Source organism: Sander vitreus, chromosome 8 (genome assembly GCF_031162955.1).
Source record: "Sander vitreus isolate 19-12246 chromosome 8, sanVit1, whole genome shotgun sequence".
Taxonomy (NCBI): Eukaryota; Metazoa; Chordata; class Actinopteri; order Perciformes; family Percidae; genus Sander; species Sander vitreus.
In genome coordinates this window covers 5,620,011-5,643,944 of record NC_135862.1, presented here as the reverse complement: position 1 = coordinate 5,643,944, position 23,934 = coordinate 5,620,011, and the positions used below count along the sequence as shown (strand labels likewise).

Sequence of the window (23,934 nt, the reverse complement as noted above, 5' to 3'; positions counted from 1 at the left end):
AATCCCTGCTGTTGTCTGCATAGAAGATGTGGTGGCCACAGTTCTTTTCTTATTTTTATTTTTTACACCAGCTGGCTTTGAGTGCTGTAAATTCTGACTGGGCGGTTTGTCAACTCTCAACAGAAACGTTTTTCGGGGGAACCAACCAGCCATGATTTTGAGATCCTGACCTTTTCCTAAAATCTATAAATGCTAAACAGACTGGTGAATTTTAGGAGGCGCGAGACACAATGGCCTAAGGGCAAAATGGCTGTTCTTCTTCCCTTATTCTTTCTTGGAATATGTTCAACATGTGTACCCACTTATTATCGTTTCTTTAAAAGCTCTGTGATTGATGCTAAAGAGTGCTCAGTCTTTGTAACAAAAGTCAAAGACGGGATGAGATGTAGGCTAACTAATGACACACCAGCTAGACAGCAAACGTGAACATGGAACAGTTTGGTTCTTTGTGACGTTCAGATTTTTTTGTCTCTCACCTCTTCTCATCTCATTTTAAACACACTTCATCCAGTCTTGTTGAGTATCTCAGCGTGGTCTTCTCTAAAAGACTGACCTTCTCCTACCTCCTACCTCCCTTCTATCCTTCTCCTCCTTTTTCCCCTTGCCAAAGGATGGCCACACTCCTCTCGCGCTTATTTTCAGTTGCCTAGCAACCAGGAGGAGATGCTTTTTTTCGGGGTGGTACTTAGGGATGGAAGCGGGGGCAGGGTGAGGAATAAATGTCTCATGATTGCAGTTCCACCAAAGAGAGGGGGTGAAGAGCACTGTTTTAAGTAAAGCATTCATTCAACGACTGCCTTGTTCCATTACTCAGTGTCTGACTCAATTAGCACCCCCATTCACCTGGGCTTCAATGCTGTCATGGCGATGGGTTTGCATCCTAATTATCGGCGTGGCAGTGAGAGCAGGGCCCGGTGCCAGTGTGTGTAACTAACTATAGGTCATGTGTGACTCAAACACGCTTTGACTGAAGAGAAAGAGGCTGAAGTTGACAGTGAGGGGCTCTTCACTCGGTCTCTTGAGTCTTTCTTCTTTTGCAAAAATGCTTGCTCTTCGTTCTGTAGCATTTCATTACAGATCCCACAATTGTTGCAACAAATGCAATAAACATACAAGGAATAGGCTATTGGGTTTACATTGACGCAGGATACTTGATTCCTCTTGTCAAAAAAGAACTGTCAAAATTGTGTGGTGGTGTTGCGCGTTCAAGTCTCTGAATACTCTGAATTGGAAAGCACACTGTGTACTGCCAGATGTCCGATTAGTTTATTCAGTTACTAAATTAGTTAAGTAATTTGAACAGAACTGAGCACAGGTTGTTACTGCATGTGTTTTCCTCAGTGAAGCATCTGATGTCAGTGGCCGAAGATGCACTGACAGGTACTGTAGCAGCAGTACAAACATAGAGTAACACTTTTTAGTGAATTGTTCAGTGGATCAGTAGCTGGATTTTGCATGTAGGGAATGTCCCGAGCCGATCCTAAGGATTGCTTTCAGGGCCGATTCTGACATATTTCAATGGATCGTTTGGGCTAAAACAAAGCGGATCAAAATCTGATCCTTTCTTTACTGTACTCTACTGTGTTTTGTCCACCTCAGCCTGCTAGTGTTGCAGCACGCTTTCCTTAACGACAGCCGGCTCTATACTGCGAGCATTTTGTTCCAGTGATGCAAGTAAATGCGGGAAACAAATATTTGCTTGCAACGTGATTGACTCGTGATTGAAGCTCAGACCGTAGGGAATCTGTTATCTTTGCAGGGTTCAATATTAACTTTTTCATCCACCAGCCAAATGGCTAATGAATGTTCACATGTTACCAGCCACTCAATAGATTACCTTTTTGTTTTCTTGGCTGGTGAGTAAAGCAAATCTACCAGATGGTGCTAATTTTGAACCCTGCGTTTCCTCTCTTGTTTCCAAAAAAAAAAAAAACAGAATACAAAACATTCAGCTAGGAGCTTCTTATTTTTAGCCTGTGCAGCCTTTCCCATTTTGCTGGTTAAAATAAACGTTGCTGGCAGCAGATCAAATCAGTTGTCCCTAAGTAACGTTCATTCTGTGAGTAACTTGATGGCAGGCCAAAAATAAAACGTCATCGTTGTCAGGTTTGTGTGCTATCTGCAAGGCAGTGTCTGTCCTCTGCCAAAGAATGTTTATTAGGGTAAAAGAAGTTTCACTCTGTAACACCACACATGTCAGCAACAGAGTGATGTGTCATGTAGGTAAATATAGGTATCAGAACACACTTGGTAACGGCAGATACCCAATATTAAATGATTAGATCGGGGTTGGGGCCAAAATAAACCTGATTGGGACTTTGGTGATTTGGAGAACTGACTCCTGCCTTGCTCAGCTCCTGCGATGATCACAGCAGCACCATAGCCCTCCCTCCTGAGCTGTTGATGCCCATTGGGATCATACTAGAGATGGTCCGATACCATTTTTTGCTTCCCGATTCCGATACGTGAACTTGCGTATCGGCCGATACCGAGTACCGATCCGATACCAGTGTGTTATATATATTTTATTATGTTTTAAGAACTGTATACTATCCCTGTATGGATGTGATATGATTTCTATCTTTGTTGTCGGTCTGGCTCAGGTTAAACTCTTTGTGAAACATGAATGCCACAGAACATTCTTTTATTATGCAGTTTGACAGTCAGTTCTAACGGAAAAAGAACATAAATAAACTACTTTAACGTAGATTTTCTTTAGGGCTTTATTACGTGGTATCGGATCGGTGCATTAACTCCAGTACTTCCCGATACCGATACCAGCGTTTTACGCAGTATCGGAACATCTCTAGATCATACCAATACCAATCAGGGGCAGAAAGTGCGAAAAGCTGACATGAGAGCAGATCATCACACTGAATAATGTTACAGAGGGCAGGGTATCACACAGATCCCAGTTCACCACCTCCTCACCTCTCAACGGAGTGTTTGAGAGAGATCCCCCTTGTGTCATTAACATGACCCCAGGAGACATGTTTGGTAAGGATGGAGGCAGTGCACTGCAAAGAACATTAACCTTATCAAGTCTTAAAATCTTAAAAACTGCCAGGTGGAGGAGATAGTTGCACTCGCTTCCAATTAGGGCTGGGCACTAAATCGATATTTTATCGACATCGATATATTTTGGATATTGTTTTATTGTGATATGACACCAGTGGTGTCTTTTTTTCCTGGTTTTGAAGGCTACATTACAGTAAAGTGATGTCATTTTCTGAACTGACCAGACTTACTAGCTGTTTTACTATTTGCCTTTACCCACCTAATCGTGGTATCCACATTATTGGTGGTTATTTATCAAATCTCTCGTTGTGTTAATATTTTGTTACAGCCACATTCTCCCTGTTAATATTGCATTCATATCGTATCAATAATTCAGTTTTATGAATTTAAGATTTTTGGCCCAGGACCTTTTTAATGTTTGGATCAAGTAACTCATGGAGAATATGGTGTGTTAGATTAAGTAGGCCACAGCTTTTATTTCAATATTTCAGAAACATAGTCAGGGTTTCGCCCAGAAAAGTTGTTTAGCCCGGTGGCAAGTGTCTTTTATTTAATTTTTTATTTTTTTCAACGAGGGCCCGGCTTGGGCCAGTCACAAAAAAAAAAAAAAAAAGACAGATTCCATAGGGCCATCGGTGAAAACACTAATATTTAAACATTTAAGTTATTATAAATATTGGTTACAGATAACCAGTATTAAAGGACTCTCATCAGGGACATCTATAATTTATACATTTGAAAGATTCGGTCGGACGAACATGTTTTGCAGTGGAGCACGAGTAGAGAAGGGGTCTCTTGGCTGTGCTTGAAGGACAAAGACGTGGGGAGACGAGGAGGAGGAGGGCGGCCGGGTATGAGACACAAAAGAGCAGAGGCCCCCGTCCGTACACGCTCCGCTGTTCAGCAGCCGAGTAATAATCCACATGCTAGCTGGGTTCACCCCATTCTCAGTGGGGACAAGGACGTCCAGCTGACCTCCCATCTATTAGGTTAGCAGGCTGTTGGAAAGACTCACCACTGTACCCATTCATATGCTCAAAGCAGGCCCAGTGTTCTCCACTGCTGCACAGTTACTGGGTTATGCTTGCACTTTACTACATTAAAAAGGGAGACTTCTCACTCGCAGCATGTTCGCTACACGCACATCAGGGCGTCCATGCATCCTGAACGAGGCAGCAAAAACTTTTAGTCATTTAGAGGTAGAGCTCTGAGAAGGATTCAGGTGTCTTGAATGCAGCGGCCATGCTACATGCCATGATTTGTGTGCAGTAATATAGCTGCGATGATTATTCGATTATTAGTGTGGATTACTAGTGTCGATACGCAGAAAATAAATCAACTATTTCGATATGTTTTAGTCATTTTTATTTTTTTTTTAAAGCAAAAATGCCAAACATTCTCTGGTTCCAGCTTCTCAAATGTAATGATTTGGCATTTGGGAAATTGTGAATGTCATTGTTTTAACCTATTATTTAACCTTTTTATAGACTGAATGATTAATCAAGAACATAATCAGATTAATCGAAAAAATGAAAAGGAAAAAAAAAGCCCTACATACTAGTTTCATCAATATTAGGTTAGCGCAACGCATGTACAGTGCTGGGAGGAAATATCGCTCCGGATACCCGTCCCCTTCCGCTATCTCCGCTGTCTATTTTGCAAGGGCAACGTTGCTTCATCTGGGGCTTAGGACGGTTGTGATTGGTTTAAAGAAATACAAACAAACCATAGCATCCCCCCCCCCCCCCCCATCCCAGAATAGATAGGCGGTGCCTCGCGAGGTCTGTCTACACTGCTAGACTTAAAGAGGTGAATGACGTCACCATAATAGCCGTTTTAGAGTCGCCGCAGCCAAGCTGACGTGCGCAATCGTGACGTCAAAATGACGTAGATCTTGCCGGCGTGCACGGATTTATAGCGCGTAGCCAGAGGTCGCGCACCACTCTTTTTTTTTTTTTTTTTCAGCGGCGCGCGACAAAGCGGAAACGGGAAGCATGAACGTGGGCTGAATGAATGTCTCCTGGGCAACTGGATGCCAGGACTCTGACAGTGACTGCAAGTCTCTCTTGTAAACTTACTGGGTTAAGATGAGTTCTTTTATGGCGAATGAAAGGCTTGATCCGACCAGGTAGGTCATCCAATCAAGTCGAAGCATTGACGTCAATGCTGCTGCCAGCTCTGGCGTTGTTTACCTTTTTCTTCTTCTAGTCCGTAGAAAGAGCAAAGTCGGTAGCCTTTCCTCATCAGCGCCACCTCTGTTCTGGAGAAGACTGCAACTAGTGACCACCATATATATGGTATAAATAGTGGTATAAATATAAAGTCACATTTGCGCGTGCCAGCTGGGCTGCGGCTACTGTATAACGCCCTGAAGTGTTTTTCTTCCAGTTGATATATATATGCTTGTTCACTCTTAAGTTTAACGCAATGCAGATACCAGTTGCAAAATGGCAATACAAATATATTTTGTATTTGAGATTTTGCATCTTACATCCATACAACGTTCAATTTCTTTGTTTCTACTTCAACTTCATTTAACTGTAGGCCTACTTGGTCAGAAATAGCTTCCTTCATTATTTTGGTTGGATATTTTGCTTTGCAGTTGGAGGAGGGGTCATAGAAATGATCCTCTCTGGAACCTGCAGATACTAGAGCATGCCACTTCCTCCATAATTCTGTATGCGTCACATGGATGGAAACATTGAAATGCACCACAGTACATGTGATGCATTTTGCCTGCATGTGGTATTAAAAGATTTAAATGTTGCCATCTTGGGACACTTTTACAGTACCAGTCAAAAAGTTTGGACACACCTTCCCATTCAAGTTCAAACGTTTTCCTGGTACTGTATCAATTTAGTCATTTTAAAACAAGGATTTTTCAAAGATTCAATTGTTCTCTTATTTAATAAATGCCATATTATTGTTGAATGGAAATTAAAAACATATAGCAGAGCATGGATGTGATATGATATAATATGACATATGTGATTTGATCGTTTTTTTTTTATAAAGGGTTATACACGTTATGTTTATGCAGGTTTGATTGACAATGTTGTAAATAGCAACAGAAAAGTTTGTTGCTTGGCTCCCGTGTGTGTGTGTGTGTGTGTGTGTGTGTGTGTTTGTTTGTTTGTTAACAGCAGGTAAACGCAGAGCAGTCTCCAGTGCTCTGCTTCATACTTCAATTTCAATTTGTCGAACTGACAGACTGCAGCCCCCTGCCCCCCTCGTTGCTCCTTCGTGTGTGTGTGTGGGTGTGTGTGTGTGTGTCCTGTTGTGTCTCGGTGGGCTTTTTTTCTCTTTTTCTTTTTTTTTTTAGCTCCAAAGTAGACAAACCATTTTGATTGGCCTGCTTCCCACTCTTTTTCTCCAGTGTCCCTCAGCCCCAACTGCCTGCCTCCTCCCCCTCTGTATGTCTTTATCTGCTCCCCCCTCTTCTCTGTCATGCCCTTCTTTCTCTTTTTCATTCATTCCCTCTCTTTTACCACCTTTGTTTTCACCTCCTTGTTTCTTCCCTTACCACCCATTCCCCTTTCTCACATCTTTCCAGTTTTCTTGCCCTCCTTCCTTTTATTCACCGCTTTGCTGCTGCCTTTCCATCCTCTCCTTCTCTACTCTCGCACTCCCCTTTTTCTATCTTCCCCTCCCTTTTTCTCCTGTTTCTCCTCGTTTCTTTCCCCTTCTCCCTTCTTGCCTCCCTCCCTCTCTCTCTCTCTCTCTCTCCATCTGGCAGCAGTAGTCAGTCTTTTTACAGCTCCCCCTCTCCCCCTCTCTTCTGACGTCACTCTGTTTGCATAGCTATTGTCATATAGCGGAGCGGCAGTGGCAGAAGCTCTTTGCCACATTTTTGGTTCTCCACCCCCCTCTTCTCTCTCCCCTCTTCCCAGGAAAAGCATCTCTCTCTCTCTCTCTCTCTCTCTCTCTCTCTCTCTCTCTCTCTCTCTCTCTCTCTCTCTTCTCTCTCGTCAGTAAATACTAATACTACAGTGGAATGAGAAGTGAGAGAGTGATGGAGAGGAGAGGATGAGAAGGAGGATATAGACTGCAGAAAGAGGAGAAATGCGATAGCTAGCCACAACCGCATCTCCGTGTCTGGATTTGACCACAGTTTGCCTTGGCTGTGAAGGCTTTCTGCTTGCTTTTATTTTATATTTATCGATTCATTGTTTTAATTTTTCCACAAGTCCTCTTTGTTTTATTTGCGGCCAGACTAACTGTGCGTGTGGAGGAGGGCTTTTAAAGCCGCGACGGATAGCGGAGTTGGGGGCATCTGGCCGTCTGGGAGGCAGCGACGGCCGGCTGGCTGCATTGTGTTGCTTTGATGACCCCCGCTGTGTAGCTGCCTGCTCATCAACCTCCCCCCCTCCCCCCCTCCCCCCTCGCTCTCTCCTCTCTCACCCTCCCCTTTCTTTCTCCTCTCTTTCCTCCTTCACCTCCTCCTCCTCTTCCTCCTCCTCTCTCTCCATCACAGCTCCCGGCCCAGCCATGTTCGGCACAGAGTCCTCATGTAAGTACCACCAACACCCACCCGCCTCCTCTGTGTTTGTCCATGTTTATGTATCTTTTTATGTGTATGTGTGTGTTTCATCAGAGGGAAAGGAGGAAAAGGAAATGGCTATGTTTCTTCTATTCCTGCATCCCTCCTCCTCTCTTCTTCCTGTTTTGCGTCCATGGTTGCTGGTGGCCGATTGCATGGGGAGAAATCTGGGACCTACCATTTTAGCACAGAGGGTTGGCACTACAAGCTAGCTGGTCACGCTGAGCTTACCGCCTGCCTTGCGTTCTCTCACTTTTAGCCGTGCTGTGTGTCGGCGTGTGTACATGCAATCTCCTGTCTGTATGTATTTCAGTCCCCTTGAGTGTAATGGCGTGCCGGTTGAATGCTGTTGTTTAAGCGCGTCTTTGTGCATGTTTGTGTGTGTGTGTGTGAGTGAGCGAGCATGTCAGAAGATGGATGCTTTCGCCTGAGTTGCATTGTTTCCAGAAGCATCAGCCTCCCCTGTCTTCTTTCTCCAGCTCAGTCAGATTTCTGTAAGGTGTAAGCGTAGCAGTTTCCATCCACGGATGCTACCGAAGCTAACATAGCATACTGCTGTTGTGTGTATGTATGTGTGCACATGTGGGTCTCTGGGCAATGTGCAGCTCCTAACCTCCCCCAGAAGAGTCAGTGTTGATCTCTACCCCCCTCACCCTCTACCCTCTACCCCACCCTCTCAAGAAAAACCTTTAACTTTAATCAATGATGCCTCAGTCCTCCTGCTACTCAGTGCTTCAAGGAAGTCCAAGCTGATCTAATTGATTCTTTCATGGCTGCACAGTCTGAGCCAAAAGTAACTTGTTTTGTGACGTCAGACCAGAGCTAGCGTGCGTACCGGCTGCATCCCAGACTCTGGTGTGTTCTTGCATCCTGGCTGGTCCAGTGATGGGAAGCTGTCATGCGCCACTTCGCCTCTGGGCAGAAATCTTTGTTTATGAAATGTACAGCTAATTGGATGACACCGTGGAGTATTCATGTAAGGGCCGTCTGGTACAGATCACAGCTTTCATTTCACCAAAACCTGGCTGAGGTTGTCTTGTCCTTGAGGTCTGAGGTTCTGAATTCTGGCCAAAATCTGAGGTCATTTGAGGGTCAAACATAATGCTTTCACTAGGAAGTTTGTCCCCAGGGTTTTTTAGCTTGCTTGGTCCGTTTGAAAGATTATCAAGTAGACATTATAATGTCAACTTTTGGAAAGATCCTTTTGATATGAGTGTATAATTGTAGGGATTACGTTATGTTATAAGTTGTCTCTCTTTAGTAATTAAAGTAAAGAATAAATGATACTAAACTACGGGAAGTGTGTGGGGCGAGCTCTCCCAAATTTCTCTTAATGCTTAAATTTGCTTAGATGTTTAAAACATCTGTTTTAGCCACACTTGATATTAGATATAGAAGAAGACGGAATACCATAATAAAAGATAGGAATGATAATAAAGTAGCTTATTAATTCATGCAATTTCTCTCCTAAAGCATTAAAAAAAGAGTAGAGTCCATTCTCTTTGTTTCACGTAGGAATTGTACAGTAATTTCTACCTATGTGTTCATAAAGTATTTTTTTCAAAGATGTGAAGTTTATAGATGTATAGTTGTTAATGGGCACATCAGCTGTAGCAAAGGTGAAATCTGTTATTTGGCGGTTTGTTTCGGCCACCCTGCTGCTGGTAAACTGCTCTCCCATGTTGGCATAGGGCTGTAAGTTTCTCCATTTTGTCACGTGTGTAGTTTGATACAGGTATTAGTGCCGGGCGATATGACCAACAATTTGTATCACGGTATTTTTTAAGATTTTGGCGGTTTCACGATATATCTCGGTATTTTCTTTCTTTTGCTTGACTGTGTAGGTTTATAATGGCTTATTCTACTGTCAGGAGTACGTAGAATTTAAAAACATTTCAAAGTCATCATGTTTTACTAAAAGCTTTGATTACTAAATGGTTTGCTTGGCTCCACAACATTATACAATAACGTTATATGAAGGTGAATGCACAAAACAGTTACGGAGCTTCTCCCAGCTTAGTCCATATCCACAACGTTCCACTTCCAGGATTGCTCCGTTGCTGCCGAAAATTCCGCCGGATTTCACTCTTTTCGGCCGGATGTCCGTTACCTTAGGCTTTCTTTGAATTTTAAACTCTCACTGGTGGATTTGTGAGGACTATGGTTAACTGCTCCTCAGATCTCTGCAGGGTAAATCCAGACAGCTAGCTAGACTATCTGTCCAATCTGAGGTTTCTGTTGCACGACTAAAACAACTTTTGAACGTACACGTTCCACCAAAACAAGTTCCTTCCCGAGGCTATTTTGCAGAGGCACCGTGGCTCCGTCCGGGCCTTAGCGCCGCCCATGACGATTCTGATTGGTTTAAAGAAATGCCAATTAACCAGAGCACATTTTTCTCCCATCCAGGTGTGCTGTGTGGACTAGCCAGACCCTCTTTCGCAGTGCTGTGGAGGAAGGTCTGGCAAAGCTAGTTATGCTACCTGGCTAGCTAGCAGCGATAATGTTACCCAGCATGCAGTTTGGCGGTGTAAATTTGTACAGTAAATGTACAATTATTAGTGTTACAAATTGTTGTGTGCTATGGTGTTTTATCCTGTTAAAGAGAGTTGGTTGAGGGTTATTAATTGTTGTGTTATAAAGTTACTACCATGAAGGTACGGTACGCAGTTAACAGGGGTCCCTTGCTGTTTACCTCTGCAGTAGCGCTCTCTGCAGCAACATGCCGGTATTATGGTATATGAATAATTCATATCATATGGGAAATGAATACCGGTATACGGTTTAAACCGGTATACCACCCAGCACTAATGCTAGAAAATCATAGCTGTGCAGTATTTTAAACTAAAATTAAACATTAGCGGATGGTGCTGCACCAAGGCCACAGTGCACACACAACATACAGAGAAGATAAATGAATGTGAACCAATGAGTAACAGTTCACAGGATCTGACTTTACAAGAGTGTACACGAGTGCAGTGTTTGTATTGCTTTTCAGAATATTACATTGAAGAAATAGGGAAAAGTAATTGCCTGTTCATGGCAAATGGTCACAAGCTATTAACAACTTTTTACAACTAAGCTTGTTGTCATGATTACTCCGCTCCATAGTAAACTTACTTGCTGGTTGTGGTGCTTTCTGTGTGACCACAACAATATAATCAACCACACGATTAAAGTATTGTATACAGTACACATCACAGGTACACTATTATGTGAAACATAGTCAATCCCACAGTTGCTTGTTTCAAATGGATCTCACCTAGTGTGCATTTATTTTTTAGTTTCTTCTTTACACTCAGCTTTGTACAAATTAATTTATAGCTTTTTTGAGATTTCTCTTGCAAAAGATACAGACTCGGGCAAAAGCACAATGCCCATTCAGCTCTGTAGGTTTAGGTTGTAATCTCACCGTCATTTGTTGAAACACTCAGAGGTAAGTAGAGCCCCTTTTATAGACTATTTCATTGGAATTGCTTTGCTAGGAAACTGCTTAGGTCCCAGTTTATTTCCAAGAAGCACACACTGCATCAGCAAACACTGCAACAGGAAATTAACATTAACTTGGACAAATTTAGGATTTTTGTTTTGTTTGAGATGGTGAAATTGTGCCTTGAAATGGAACCCATCTAAAACGTGATCTATTATAGCATTTTCAGGTTCATACTTGTATTTTGTGTTTGTATTAGCTTTATTGTTTTAAAAAAAACACTCTGTCTGAGACGCTCTGTTGGAGGGGCACCTGTCTCTTTGAGCCCCCCCCTCCCGAAAAAGCCCAGTCTGCTCTGATTGGCCAGCAGTCTGCATCTAGCTCCTGTTGTTGTTGTCTCCGTACAGTCGGTGTCCGGCTTCAACGGAGTATACAGCAGGGTTTTGTACCGTGAAAAACACCAATAAAGGTTAATAAATGTGACACAACCGGACACGTTTCAGCAGCAGTGTGACCCGAAATTGGGGAGAAATTAACAGCATTGGCAGCCAAGATTACAGATTTCCCTGGCGTTAGCACACATCTACTATATTTAGCAGTGGACAGTAATAGAATATAGCAGCACTTTCTACTGCCAAGAATCACAGATAAAGGCTTCTGAACAAAATACTACCCAACCAGACATGTTGCAACAGTAATGTGACCCGAAATTGGGGAGGAATTAACAACACTGGCAGCCAAGATTACGTATTTCACTGGCGTTAGCATGCAGCTACATGCAGCAATGTTAACACCGCAGGAACTTAAAAAAACAAATCGCTCCAGTCCTGCCTGGCTGGAGCAGATGACCAATCATAGAAGGCCGGAGAAGGCCGGCTCAGTGTTGCGTGACACCGAACCGAGAGTAGAAAAACTGTTGAAACCGGAGCATTCAGAACAGTTTGAAATCTGAATGTTTTAGCTCACAGGGATTTCTCTGAATTACGTTTGCTTCATTATTTGAAGCTTTGGCCATGTTGACCATAAAAATCCAACATTATAACATTATAGATATGACATAAAATACGGAAAACCATAATAGTTCACCTTTAAAGATTATTCTTGAAATGTATAACATTTTTCGTATGATCTGTTTTGTTTTCATAGCATAACAAGCTTTTAGCTTTTTATGATGTGCTCTTCCCTTGCGATGGTCCAAGTCAAAGATACTCTATTACTAAAGAGAGAGCATTACACGCTGCACCAATGGTATGAAACTGTACACACTTCCTCTCCTAAATGGGCGTTTGAAAGTGTAGTGAATGTCGTGTGGATGGTTAAGTTATATTTGTCTTAATTTATTAATATTTTCTTTTGCTAACATTAGATATTTACACAGCTAAAAGTCATATTTAGCATTACGAACATTAGTTTTGTAAGGGCGTTCGCGAACGTTAGCTGACGTTAGCTTCTCTGTGTTGCCAGATCTCGCCAGAGTTTGTTCCTGAGACTGAAACTCGAAAATTTAGAAATTTTAGTGTCGAAATGTTCACAAGATATGTGGCTTTTGAGGAATGGGTCCAATATTTACTTTGGTGACTTTGGGGCGAAAAAGAATTGCTCATAATCTGTGTTCACGTTTACTTCTCCCATTGGAATCAATACACTTAGGACCTGCCGCTAGTCTCCCTAAGTGGCGTGGCAGTGGCGAAGCCCACGTGACACGTACCTCAGGGGTGTCAGATTTGTGTATTTAATAAGCCACCTCTGGTCCCAGGTATATCCAGATTGAGAGTAACAAAAACCTGGCAAGCACTCGAATCCTTGGTGGGAGTTCCCAACTACTGCTCAGCCTCACTCTAGAAGCACTTTAGATAGCCTAATAGAATCATCTAAACAGCTAAAATGTAAAAGTATTTATATATTTGCTTGTGTCCTAGTGTCCTGAAATAAACCATCACTACATTCATTTTAGACATTAATGTAATTACTGTGAACAGTGGAGGAAATAATGGCTGCCTCTATCAACCCCTGTGCTGCCTTTGACATTGCGATTCAGTGTTCAGGTTTGGTGGGAAATGTGCCGAATTGCTTTCTGGCACCAAACAGCGAGGACTCTGTTCTCCCCTTTCTCATTCTGGCAGATGGTGGAGGAAGCAAAAAGCCAGAAAAATCACTTCCAACGTGTTTATCCACTTCAGTACAGCGGAAGATAAAACGAATGCAAATCCTATTTGTTTGCTCTTGTTATATCAAGTTATAAAAATGTATTCTACAATACACATAGGACAGTTTAATCTACACTTCAGCTACAAATAGCCTTATATATCTACTGATTATCCTCAATCAACAGACCCCTTTTTGTGTTTTTTTTTTACGATTTTAATGGAATTAAACCTTACTTATAAACAATAGGACAACTGTAAAGAAATATGTGGTACTTGCCAATTGATGTAGAAGTCCAAAAACGCACCACACTGACTCCAATGTGAGCAGAAACATCATCCAAACTAGTGGCTAAATGCAATTACCTCATCACACACACATTTCTAGACATTTGACCTCATCAGCTGTCACCTCCCTGCCCCCAACTCTTATTTCAACAAACCAATCCAGGTGTGGGTAAATGGCGACTGCATTCTACAGTGGTGTGAAAAAGTGTTTGCCCCCCTTCCTCATTTCCTGTTCCTTTGCATGTTTGTCACACTTAAGTGTTTCGGAACATCAAACCAATTTAAACAATAGTCAAGGACAACACAAGTAAACACAAAATGCAATTTGTAAATGAAGGTGTTAATTATTAAAGGTGAAAAAAAATCCAAACCATCATGGCCCTGTGTGAAAAAGTGATTGCCCCCTAAACCTAATAACTGGTTGGGCCACCCTTAGCAGCAACAACTGCAACCAAGCGTTTGCGATAACGTGCAATGAGGCTTTACAGCGTCCTGGAGGAATTTTTGGCCCACTCATCTTTGCAGAATTGTCCTAATTCAGTTACATTAGAGGGTTTTCGAGCATGAACGGCCTTTTTAAGGTCATACCACAACATCTCAATAGGATTCAGGTCAGGACTTTGGCTAGGCCACTCCAAAGTCTTCATTTAGTTTTTCTTCAGCCATTCGGTGGTGGACTTGCTGGTGTGTTTAGGATCATTGTCCTGCTGCAGAACCCAAGTTCTGTTTCAGCTTGAGTACACGAACAGATGGTCGGACATTCTCCTTCAGGATCTCTTGGTAGACAGCAGAATTCATAGTTCCTTTTATCACGGCAAGTCTTCCAGGTCCTGAAGCAGCAAAACAGCCCCAGACCATCACACTACCACCACCATATTTTACAGTTGGTATAATGTTCTTTTTATGAAATGCAGTGTTCCTTCTACGCCAGATATACTTGGACACACACCTTCCAAAGAGTTCCACTTTTTGTCTCATCGGTCCACAGAATGTTGTCCCAAAAGTCTTGGGGATCATCAAGATGTGTTCTGGAGAAATTGAGACAAGCTTTGATGTTCTTTTTGCTCAGCAGTGGTTTTCTCCTTGGAACTCTGCCATGCAGGCCATTTTTGCCCAGTCTTTTCCTGATGGTGGAGGCATGAACGCTGACCTTAACTGAGGCAAGTGAGGCCTGCAGTTCTTTGGACGTTGTTGTGGGGTCTTTGTGACCTCTTGGATGAGTCGTCGCTGCGCTCTTGGGGGTAATTTTGGGCGGCCGGCCACTCCTGGGAAGGTTCACCACTGTTCCATGTCTTCGCCATTTGTGGATAATGGCTCTCACTGTGGTTCGCTGGATTCCCAAAGCTTTGGAAATGGCTTTATAACCCTTTCCAGACTGATAGATCTCAATTACTTTCTTTCTCAATTGTTCCTGAATTTCTTTGGGTCTCGGCATGATGTGTAGCTTTTAAGGATCTTCTGGTGGACCTTACTGTGTCAAGCAGCTCCTATTTAAGTGATGCCTTGATTGTGAACAGGTGTGGCAATAATCAGGCCTGGGTGTGGCTAGAGAAATTGAACTCAGGTGTGGACAACCACAGTTATAGTATGTTTTAACAAGGGGGGCAATCACTTTTTTCACACAGGGCCATGATGGTTTGGATTTTTTTTTCTCCTTTAATAATAAACACCTTCATTTACAAATTGCATTTTGTGTTTACTTGTGTTGTCCTTGACTTTTGTTTAAATTGGTTTGATGTTCGAAACACTTAAGTGTGACAAACATGCAAAGGAACAGGAAATGAGGAAGGGGGGCAAACACTTTTTTCACACCACTGTATCTTGTCGACTCTCCTTTGGCCTGTGTGTTAGAGGATGTTATGAGGAAGGAATTTATGATTCAGCAGATGTTCAATAAGTCTACACTTTATCAAAATGGAGGTCAGTACTTGCAGTTTCCTGGGTGGTATGAGATTCCTGCCTGAAGCGGTATTGATTTTTTCTTTTGAAGTAATTTCAACTTTATCATTAGTACACACTACACAGTGACAGAAAGTGAGAGAGAGGGGAAGTGAAAACCTCAGGTTGGATTCAAACCAGTGACTTGTAGTTAAATGAAATGTGCCTCAGCCCATTAGTTCTGTAGCCTTGGGGCTGTTGATTATCCGATGTCAAATTGTCTTAGAGGAACAGAGATCTTATTATCATTGATGGGAGCTGAAGGGGCCACCAGTGACCTACGGTGCCGCTCCTTGTTTGTATTACTATAAGTTTAATACGTTCTTAGATGCTTAGATGGGTGGTGAGGGGATAGGAGCGATTAACACAGGAAAATGGGAGAGAGAGGGGGATGACATGAAGCAAAGGGCCACGGGTCGGAATTGAACCCGTGGTCGCTGCGGTAAGGACTGAGCCTTGGTACATGGGGCGCACGCTCTACCAGGTGAGCTACCAGGGTGCCCCTGCATGGCCAGTTTTAGAGTGTCAGTGTCTTTTGTAGCAGCAGTTCGGCATGGTGGCTACTTGCAAAGACAATGGTTTGAACCTTAGCCCTTTGATTTTCTCGGTCGCCTTCCCACACCCTCGCCTGTTTCAGATTGTCTAACTGGCTCCTGGCTCTTGGGGAAATTGTGAGTGAGGTTTGAAAAAAATATTAGTATGTGTGATGAATTTATAGAATCAGCCTGAACCACATTCATTTACTCACATATTGTCTGATCCACTGCAAGTATTTATGGGCATTTTCTACATTTTTATTAGGGAGCCAACAGTAGAAAGATTACAGGAAATGAAGGAGCAAAGACTATCAAAAGCCAGGGAAATACAAGGTTGCAGTGAGGTGAGCTGTATTAAAGTTGAATATAATGCAGGGATAACAGATGGGGTCCCTGTCCTACAATACATGTCAGCTTTCAAGTCTGGTTCACCTTTAGCTCTGCTTTAAAATATACTACAAATCTCTCCTCTAGCCCTGTTATATACAAATAATCAATCAGAACGGTATATTATTTTTTTCATATTAATTCTATATTAATCCATAATCATTGACATGCATGCTATTAATGCTGATCTGTGCTGGTTTACATGATGAAGGATTATATCAGTTATGTCATTGTGAATGTGGAATCATCTGGTATGAGCATATTCACAGTTTGGCCCCTAAATAATCTGTAATATGCACTGTTACATGTGTGATGCAGTGGAATTTCAAACTCCGATGAGGATTTTGAAAGTCTTCTTGGGTATCCCTGTTCCCCCAGCCTAAAATATAGTGACGCTTGTCCACATACTCTGGTGGAAACCTAAACACTACACTAACCAGGCTTCTTGTGGCTTTCTGTGTAAGATTATTGATAGATTGCCAACAGTATGCTTGCTGATAAGGATGAGTGCAGGGAAATGCAATTGGCAAATTCGAGGTATGTTTGATTGTGGGAGGATTGCTGTAGGCCATACCTTATATCGCTCATATGTCTCCAACATTGTGCAATTGCTATTTCATCAATGGCCGTTATGCTGTTTTTAAGCTGGGTTATTATTTTGCCTGTTGCCTAACAACATCACATCTTTCAATGGAGGGATAAAGCACTGATGGGCTTTGAACTGTCTTGCTGAGTGTGTGTTGTATTTGTTTGTTGCCCTGTCTGTGCCCATGAGCAGAATAAGGTGCTTACTGAAAACGGCCATTTGATGAAAGCCAAACAGCACTCTGATGGTAATCAGTTGTCTCTGTTGCTATGGTAACACCTCTAAGAACAGCAAAACGGCAGAGTGATCAGGTTTCTGTGGTAACTGCTGACTTTTGCTATTTTTGTCTCTTGAGCTCATAGTGGCTATAACTTGACCGAGCCAAAAAGGAGGCTCATTTTTGATAAAATATTGTCAGTAAGGACTTTATCTTAAATCCCATGAAAGAGACACTAATGTATCCTCACGGATCATGACCTCTGATCTTTAAAACTCACCCAACAGATGCACGATCTGGAAACATCTCTCTATAAAGCTTGTACACTCAGTTCAGCATCCAATATTGAATTTTAAGGGAGGAAACGGAACAACTGCTGAGATTACAGTTTCATTCTGATTAATGGCACCCATACTAAAGACTTAAAGACTCTTGGTGCTAAATGGCATGTTATTGGAAAGTGTCCGCCAACGTATTGCTTATGCACAATTATGAATTTAATGCCAAGTTAGAAAAATTGTTAAAACATTGTTTAATTTTGAGTTATCCGAGGCATAACTACAGCATACATTTCCATTTGCCTTTATTATGGAATAATATGATTTATCCACAAATATTAAAAAAATACTACATGGATAACTAAATTAATCGACACAAAATAAGTATAATATTTTTAATTAAAATATACTTGAGTTACTATTACTTTAGTTAACCACCTCAAGAAAGTGATTAGGACTGTTTATTCTGCCAAAAGGCTTTCTTAAGCCATCAGTGTTGTGTTTGTCACTGTAAAAACAGTGCAGCGTTATAGGGCTCAATTAGTATTTATTTTAATAAATTTACTTGTTTTAATTTTTTGTTAGTAGCCTACATTTTGGTATATAGCATATATAGGGTTAGGGTTATATATAGCTGTTTAGTTCAGTGCAGTAGAGCTGTCAGTCCTTCCTCTATAATACCATTCAAATTTCTTCTTTTTTTGTTTTTTATATTCGAATATCGGAATATTAAATGCTCAAATGCAGCCTGTTATAAATATGTACTACACTACTCAGGATTGTGCATTGTCAATGCCACTATAAGCATGTGGTTGTTGTTACATGTTCTGTCCACTAGAGAGACTTCCAACATCAGCCTGGCCTTGAAGGGGACCTGCATCATGGCACATTGCATTTCTGGCACGCCGCTCTCTGTTTACATTATTTTTTACCACGCACACAGCGACAAACACAAATCAGCAGAGAATTCTGTAATGAAACATTATCTAACACGTATAGTGAAGCGGCTCTGTTGTAAAGGCTAACGTTGTTCGCTTAGCACAATGACATCATGTTAGAAAGCACAGCCGAAACGATATGTCATAAACTAAGTAACAATAGTGTTAGCCACAATGCTAACGGCATTGATAACTAAGCCAAACGGTGCTGTCACTACTATTTTAGTGATTTGAAAGCAACCTGTTTCTTGCAGATTGTCACATTACTGAGAATACAGCTGTTAGAAGGTAATATATGAAGTCAAAGCTAACTCTGACAGCTGTAGGACAGCTAACATTAAAGTGCTGATATTATGCTTTTTGGCTTTTTCCCTTTCCTTTATTGTGTTATATATGTTTTTTTGTGCACGTAATAGGTTTAGTAAGTGAAAAAGCCCAAAGTCCACCCCAAAGGGACTTACCATCTCCAACAGAAAACACTGTTCACAAACTGCTCCAAACAGCTCTATTGTAGTCCAGCCTCTACTTCAGAGACAAACGTGGTCACTTTGTAACACACGTTATAATGCTCGCCTAGCTGCTAGCATGGCACGCCCTCATACTCTGCTTCTGACTGGCTAGTAGTCCTTACCTAGGTACTGCGCATGTGTGACTCCCAACAAAGATGGAACAGAAGTGAGATGTCTCACTCTGTAGCTAAAACAGAGAGCTCAACACACAGGGTGAAAAGAGGAGCCGCAGCAATGTGGAGTACAACAAAAATATGGTGTTTTCTGAAAATTAAACTATGTAAACCTATTCTGGTACAACCTCTAAATATAATCATGAACCTGAAAATGAGCAGAATATGAGCACTTTAACTTTAGCTGTCTCCATGAAGCTCCCAGCTAAGCACCTATAACTCGCAACGCAGTTAGGAAACCAGAACGAGCCAACTATTGATAACACAAGCATTTTGGCTCAGTGGATGTCGATTTTAAAGTCATGTTAAAACTATTTCCCATCCTTCTTCCAATTTCCAGCCGCAGCCTGTCACTCCCCCTGTACTAACGTTACTCGGTACGTAGCGTTGGCTCACAATGCCTTGTGTTTCTCACTCCCGTAACTTATTGTTCATCAGACGTGACATGAGAAGAGGGAGATTAGCTAACGTTAGCCAACCTATTTACAAAAAAAAAATCACATTCCAATAGTAATTTCAGATTTCGAATAGTATTGATTTTTTTTTACTATTGGAATTAATTATTATATTCAACTTTCAGTATTCGTTCCAACAGCCCAGTGCAGTAGGATTAAGTAAACCACAGGGTGTTTAGACAAGATCTCAACTATTTAATAGAAAAGTCTGGAAACGTTTTACATCATCTAAAGTCATTTTACTGGCATTCAAAATCTCCATATATGGATCTAAGGCTGGTTGTGAAACTACTCAGCAAACAGGACCAGCTCCCAGGCCATTTGCCGCTGCCATCCATAACTTCAGCGGGCCACAGCCCGTGCCAACAATAACAGAGCTCAGACTCTTGAGTTTTAATGATCAGAGGCTTGGCCAAAACCAGGGGAGGTGAGGTCATTCTGTTGCTCTTGAATTCAAGCTCTGCAAGCTCACCCCACTTGCTATGTATAATGCTATATATCTTTGAGCATACTTAAATATATTTTTCTTCTTTTTGGCACTCCACATATTAAGCATTGGACGACCGATTTTGGGATTTCTGTGGGGTTAAATCCCACCAGGGCCACAAATACCAAACACTCTGCTCTCGCTCATGTTCTGTGTGCCACTTTGGCTAAATTAAATGGCATTACGTGCGTCGTCTTTAACATTCTGGATCCTTTTAGTTCACTGTATTTTTTTCATTTGTTTTTTGTGTAATTGTTTGGTATTGCCATGTTCAAATTTAATAATTTAAAACATATAAAATGTTGAAATTGTAAATATTGCGACATGTTTTTTGGCACCATCAGAATATTGGTATTGGCATTTATAAACACAAGAGTACTTGAGCTTATTGAGTTGAGATTCATGCCTGGTAGCTGTAAAATTCCTGCTTGTCTGGATGATAATATTCCCTACTAACATAGTAAGTAATAGGCCTGACAGTAGCATTGATAAAAGATTAGAGAACTCAATGTGACCAGTTACATAAACCAACAGAGTCCAGTGGAGCGTTGTCGATTAGTCAGATAAATTGGACCCTCCGCTGTGGATGGACGAGGTGAGGAATGAAAACATCACTGTTCTTGGCATACTCCCTTAGCCGTAATCATTATTTGTGCTTGGGCTACTGATGAGTGAGAGGGAGTTTTTGGGTAGCTTGCAGAATGAGTTTGAATGTATATATATAACACTCAGGGCTGCATGGTATGGACAGAATATTATTTGGCTGATTACACTCCTGTCTGCTTGGAGAGCATTTAACGGTGGATTTTAGGGGCCGACCACTATGCTGGAGTTGCTACAAAAGGACAACTTGTGATTTGGAAACCTCTTCCTCCCTGATGAAACAAAGAAAACGTCTAATTTCTCAGTTGTGTGACTGTATTCAAATTATAGGTCTTCTACAGAAGGATGAATATATTATGCAGGCCATAATTTGACAAGTCTTTACTGTTCTTTTCAATCTGTCATCATGTTGGTGTTTGCACTCTCCAAGCACCGCCGTTCAGCTGTTGTTTTAGCAGCTGAACGACTGCCTGTTTGATTTCTAGTGCAGTTCTAAGTGTAAACACCTGGATTTAACACTCTTCGCTGGCACATGTTGGGATAATCTCACATTTGAAAGCCCAGTAATGACCAGCCTCACTATTAGGGCTTCTAGATATGAGGAAAATATGCAATAACGGTGTTGAATATCATGATAACAATATTACTTATTATATACCTATTAAAGTGTCCTCTAGTTCAGCATTTTTGCTGCTTTCAGTATTCTGCTAAAATACAACAAACTGCTTGTTGAATTTAAAACAAATGAAAGGAAATCATTTTCAACATTCTTTTATTGAACAAATTGAACATTGAATTGAATATAACAGGCACCACTAAAAAAAGAATGACAGTTACATTTGAAAATGCAGTTTTTTGCCGATAGTGCCTTTCGCAATATGTTAATTGCGCCAGTTGATATCGCAATGATGATACAAAATATTGTGCAGCCCTACTTACTATTATTTAGTATTCTTGAGCTTCTTTGTGCATCTTCAAGGAAGCACAGTGATAATTGCATCAGTTCAGTGGCAACCCGTAAAGGAAATCACTGCATTTGTCATCATCATGTTCAAATGCCAACATAGAACTGCAGCTAACCTTGTCAGCCATTTAATTTCCCCAGGCTCTCTTCCATCCTTCTTCTCTAGTAACTCAGCGAGCTGAAGAAAGAAAGAAAAGGCCTTGTGACCAGAAGGTTGCTGGATCTAATCATTGGATCGAGAGGGAAATCCTGTGTCCGGTGAAAGAAAATGATAATATTTCACCCTCCCCTAACAACTGCTGCTAAGGAGCTCTAGACCAAGGCACCTAACCCCCATTTACTCCATTAAAGCTCATCAGTGGCCACCTGGAAGTTAACGGGCTGATGCTAGGAGAAAATAAAAGTGTCCTCAAATCTGTCGCTTAACAACACTTTCTAGATGAATACAAACTATTTCCATTACAATAATCTCAGGACTGAAGGACTGAGCCTTGACTATCTGTAAATCTGCAGGACGCTCCTTCATCCATTCTGCTGTAGGGTCATTTAGGGGTTGTCATGGTTACCTCTCCCCTTCATTAAAATCCATGTTATTGATTGGCTGGATTCAACTCCTATCTACAGACCCCCCCTCCCCCCCCCTCCTGTATTTACTCTGTTGAGTTACTAGAGGGAAAGCTGGTTTACAATTGCGTTGGCTTGCTGTCACTCACAGAGAGCGGCCAATCAAAAAACAAACAAACAACCAGCCCCCCCCCCCACCCACCCACACACACACACACCCACACACACACACACACACACACACACACACACACACACACACACACACACACACACACACACACACACACACACACACGCACGCACGCACACTAATAAATGTGCCCAATGAAAGACAGCTAGCTGCTGCTTAGAATGCTGAATGTATGTGGACAGCCAGTGGAGAAACACAATCTTCATTTGTGGTTGCTTTCTCTGTTTTTTTTTTGCCAAAGATATTTTTTACTTAAAAGGAGAAAAGGCGTATGTGTGTGTGGCTCTAGTGGATGTTTCAGTGGAATGGAGGGTAAGTAATGGGATTTTGCTTCATTTGGTTTGCTGATGACACACTTTGTGTAGCCAGAACTGTATGGTAGCTGTGTTTCTGATATTTTCCTTTGCTAATGGCCTTTGTATTGAGTACAGCAGGTGGCCCTGTACATTTTGTATTGATATTCATGAAGTGGACGGTTTGCTCAGCGAGTGGCCGAAGGCCTGCTGGCTGTGTGTGTTTGCGTCTTAGTTGTATATCTGTGTGTGTGTGTGTGTGTGTGTGTGTGTGTGTGTAAGAATACACTAGCTGAAGCAGATATCTGTGTTTACATAGTGGCTTGTTGAGCCGAGCTAGATTAAGCCTGGGAGAGGGAACGTCATTCAATCTTTGTATTTATTTTCTGTTGTCCCATATGTTTGTTTTCTTCATTTACTTTTATTCTCTATGGTTTTGGAAAATAATAAAAAATCAGAGGTTGTTTGACAGATTGTGTCAGCCTTTGCAGCCTCCCGCACATCATTTGAGTTGTTGTCGTTTGAAAGAAATATACAGCCAGGGAACTGCCTTATCGTCAGCCATCAAGCAAAGCAAAGAAAACTAATACATCTTTTTCAGTTGCTTTATTGACATAAAAGAACAAATTATAATAATGCCAAAGAATCTCAGGGCTCCACAAGGCAATCTGTTTGTTGCATTTAATTTAGAATGCACAACAGACATTTAAGAATCAGAACAAAACCGTGAAAATAAATGAAGAGAGCACATCTTGGAGAACAGTTATGCTATTTTCTAGGTGCAAAATTAAATCTGCACAAATCAGTAGTATAAACAAAAAGACTTGCCTCTCAATTTGTAGCTAGCAAAGACAAAGTTACTGCACTTTCTGGCAGCATCAAAGGTCACACTGAGGACAAGATAAACATTTTGGAACATTTTTACTAATTCAGGATAATATTGTGAGTCAAATGCAAAGTAATATTTAAAATCAGTACATCAGACAACTTAACACAACCTATTTTCTCCTGGGAGTCAGTTTATATGTCTCTCTTTTTAAGTGTTTGACTGCCAAGTCTTCATTTAGATAATGTTCTCTTGGATCTTGAATGCTCAGATACTTAGCAAAAGAGTCCAACATCAAATTAAAGTTTTGAAGTAAGATCTAATGCTGTCAGTCTCTTCCAAGTGTGCATCTTGTAATTTAGGCAAACCTAAATACACAATCTCTCTTTGAACTCTTGTTTCTGCACATTAGGGAAAAAGTACCAGTTGGGCTCTACATCCATTATTTGGAAGTATTTCTACTGACACCAAAAATAGATTACCAGAATTTTTTAATGAGAGATTTTGAGTTTGAGTCTGTTATCTCTCTCTGTCCTTGGATGACACACTCTCTCTTTTTATTTCTCT

The 23,934-nt window shown here is 41.4% G+C and overlaps 1 protein-coding gene across 9 annotated transcripts in view; it reads left to right on the top strand.

The window, feature by feature from the left end:
• LOC144521858 (suppressor of tumorigenicity 7 protein homolog) overlaps window positions 1-23,934 on the top strand; it is a 66,061-nt gene that overhangs the window by 6,959 nt on the left and 35,168 nt on the right. For 7 of the 9 annotated variants that reach the window (XM_078256488.1, XM_078256487.1, XM_078256493.1 and 4 more), the window contains exon 2: window positions 7,493-7,528. The exons of the other annotated variants lie outside the window; for them this stretch is intronic. In XM_078256488.1, the coding sequence (XP_078112614.1) occupies window positions 7,507-7,528 (22 nt within the window). In that variant the 5' untranslated portion in view covers window positions 7,493-7,506. The remainder of the gene's footprint in view (window positions 1-7,492; window positions 7,529-23,934) is intronic. 9 annotated transcript variants of the gene reach the window in all.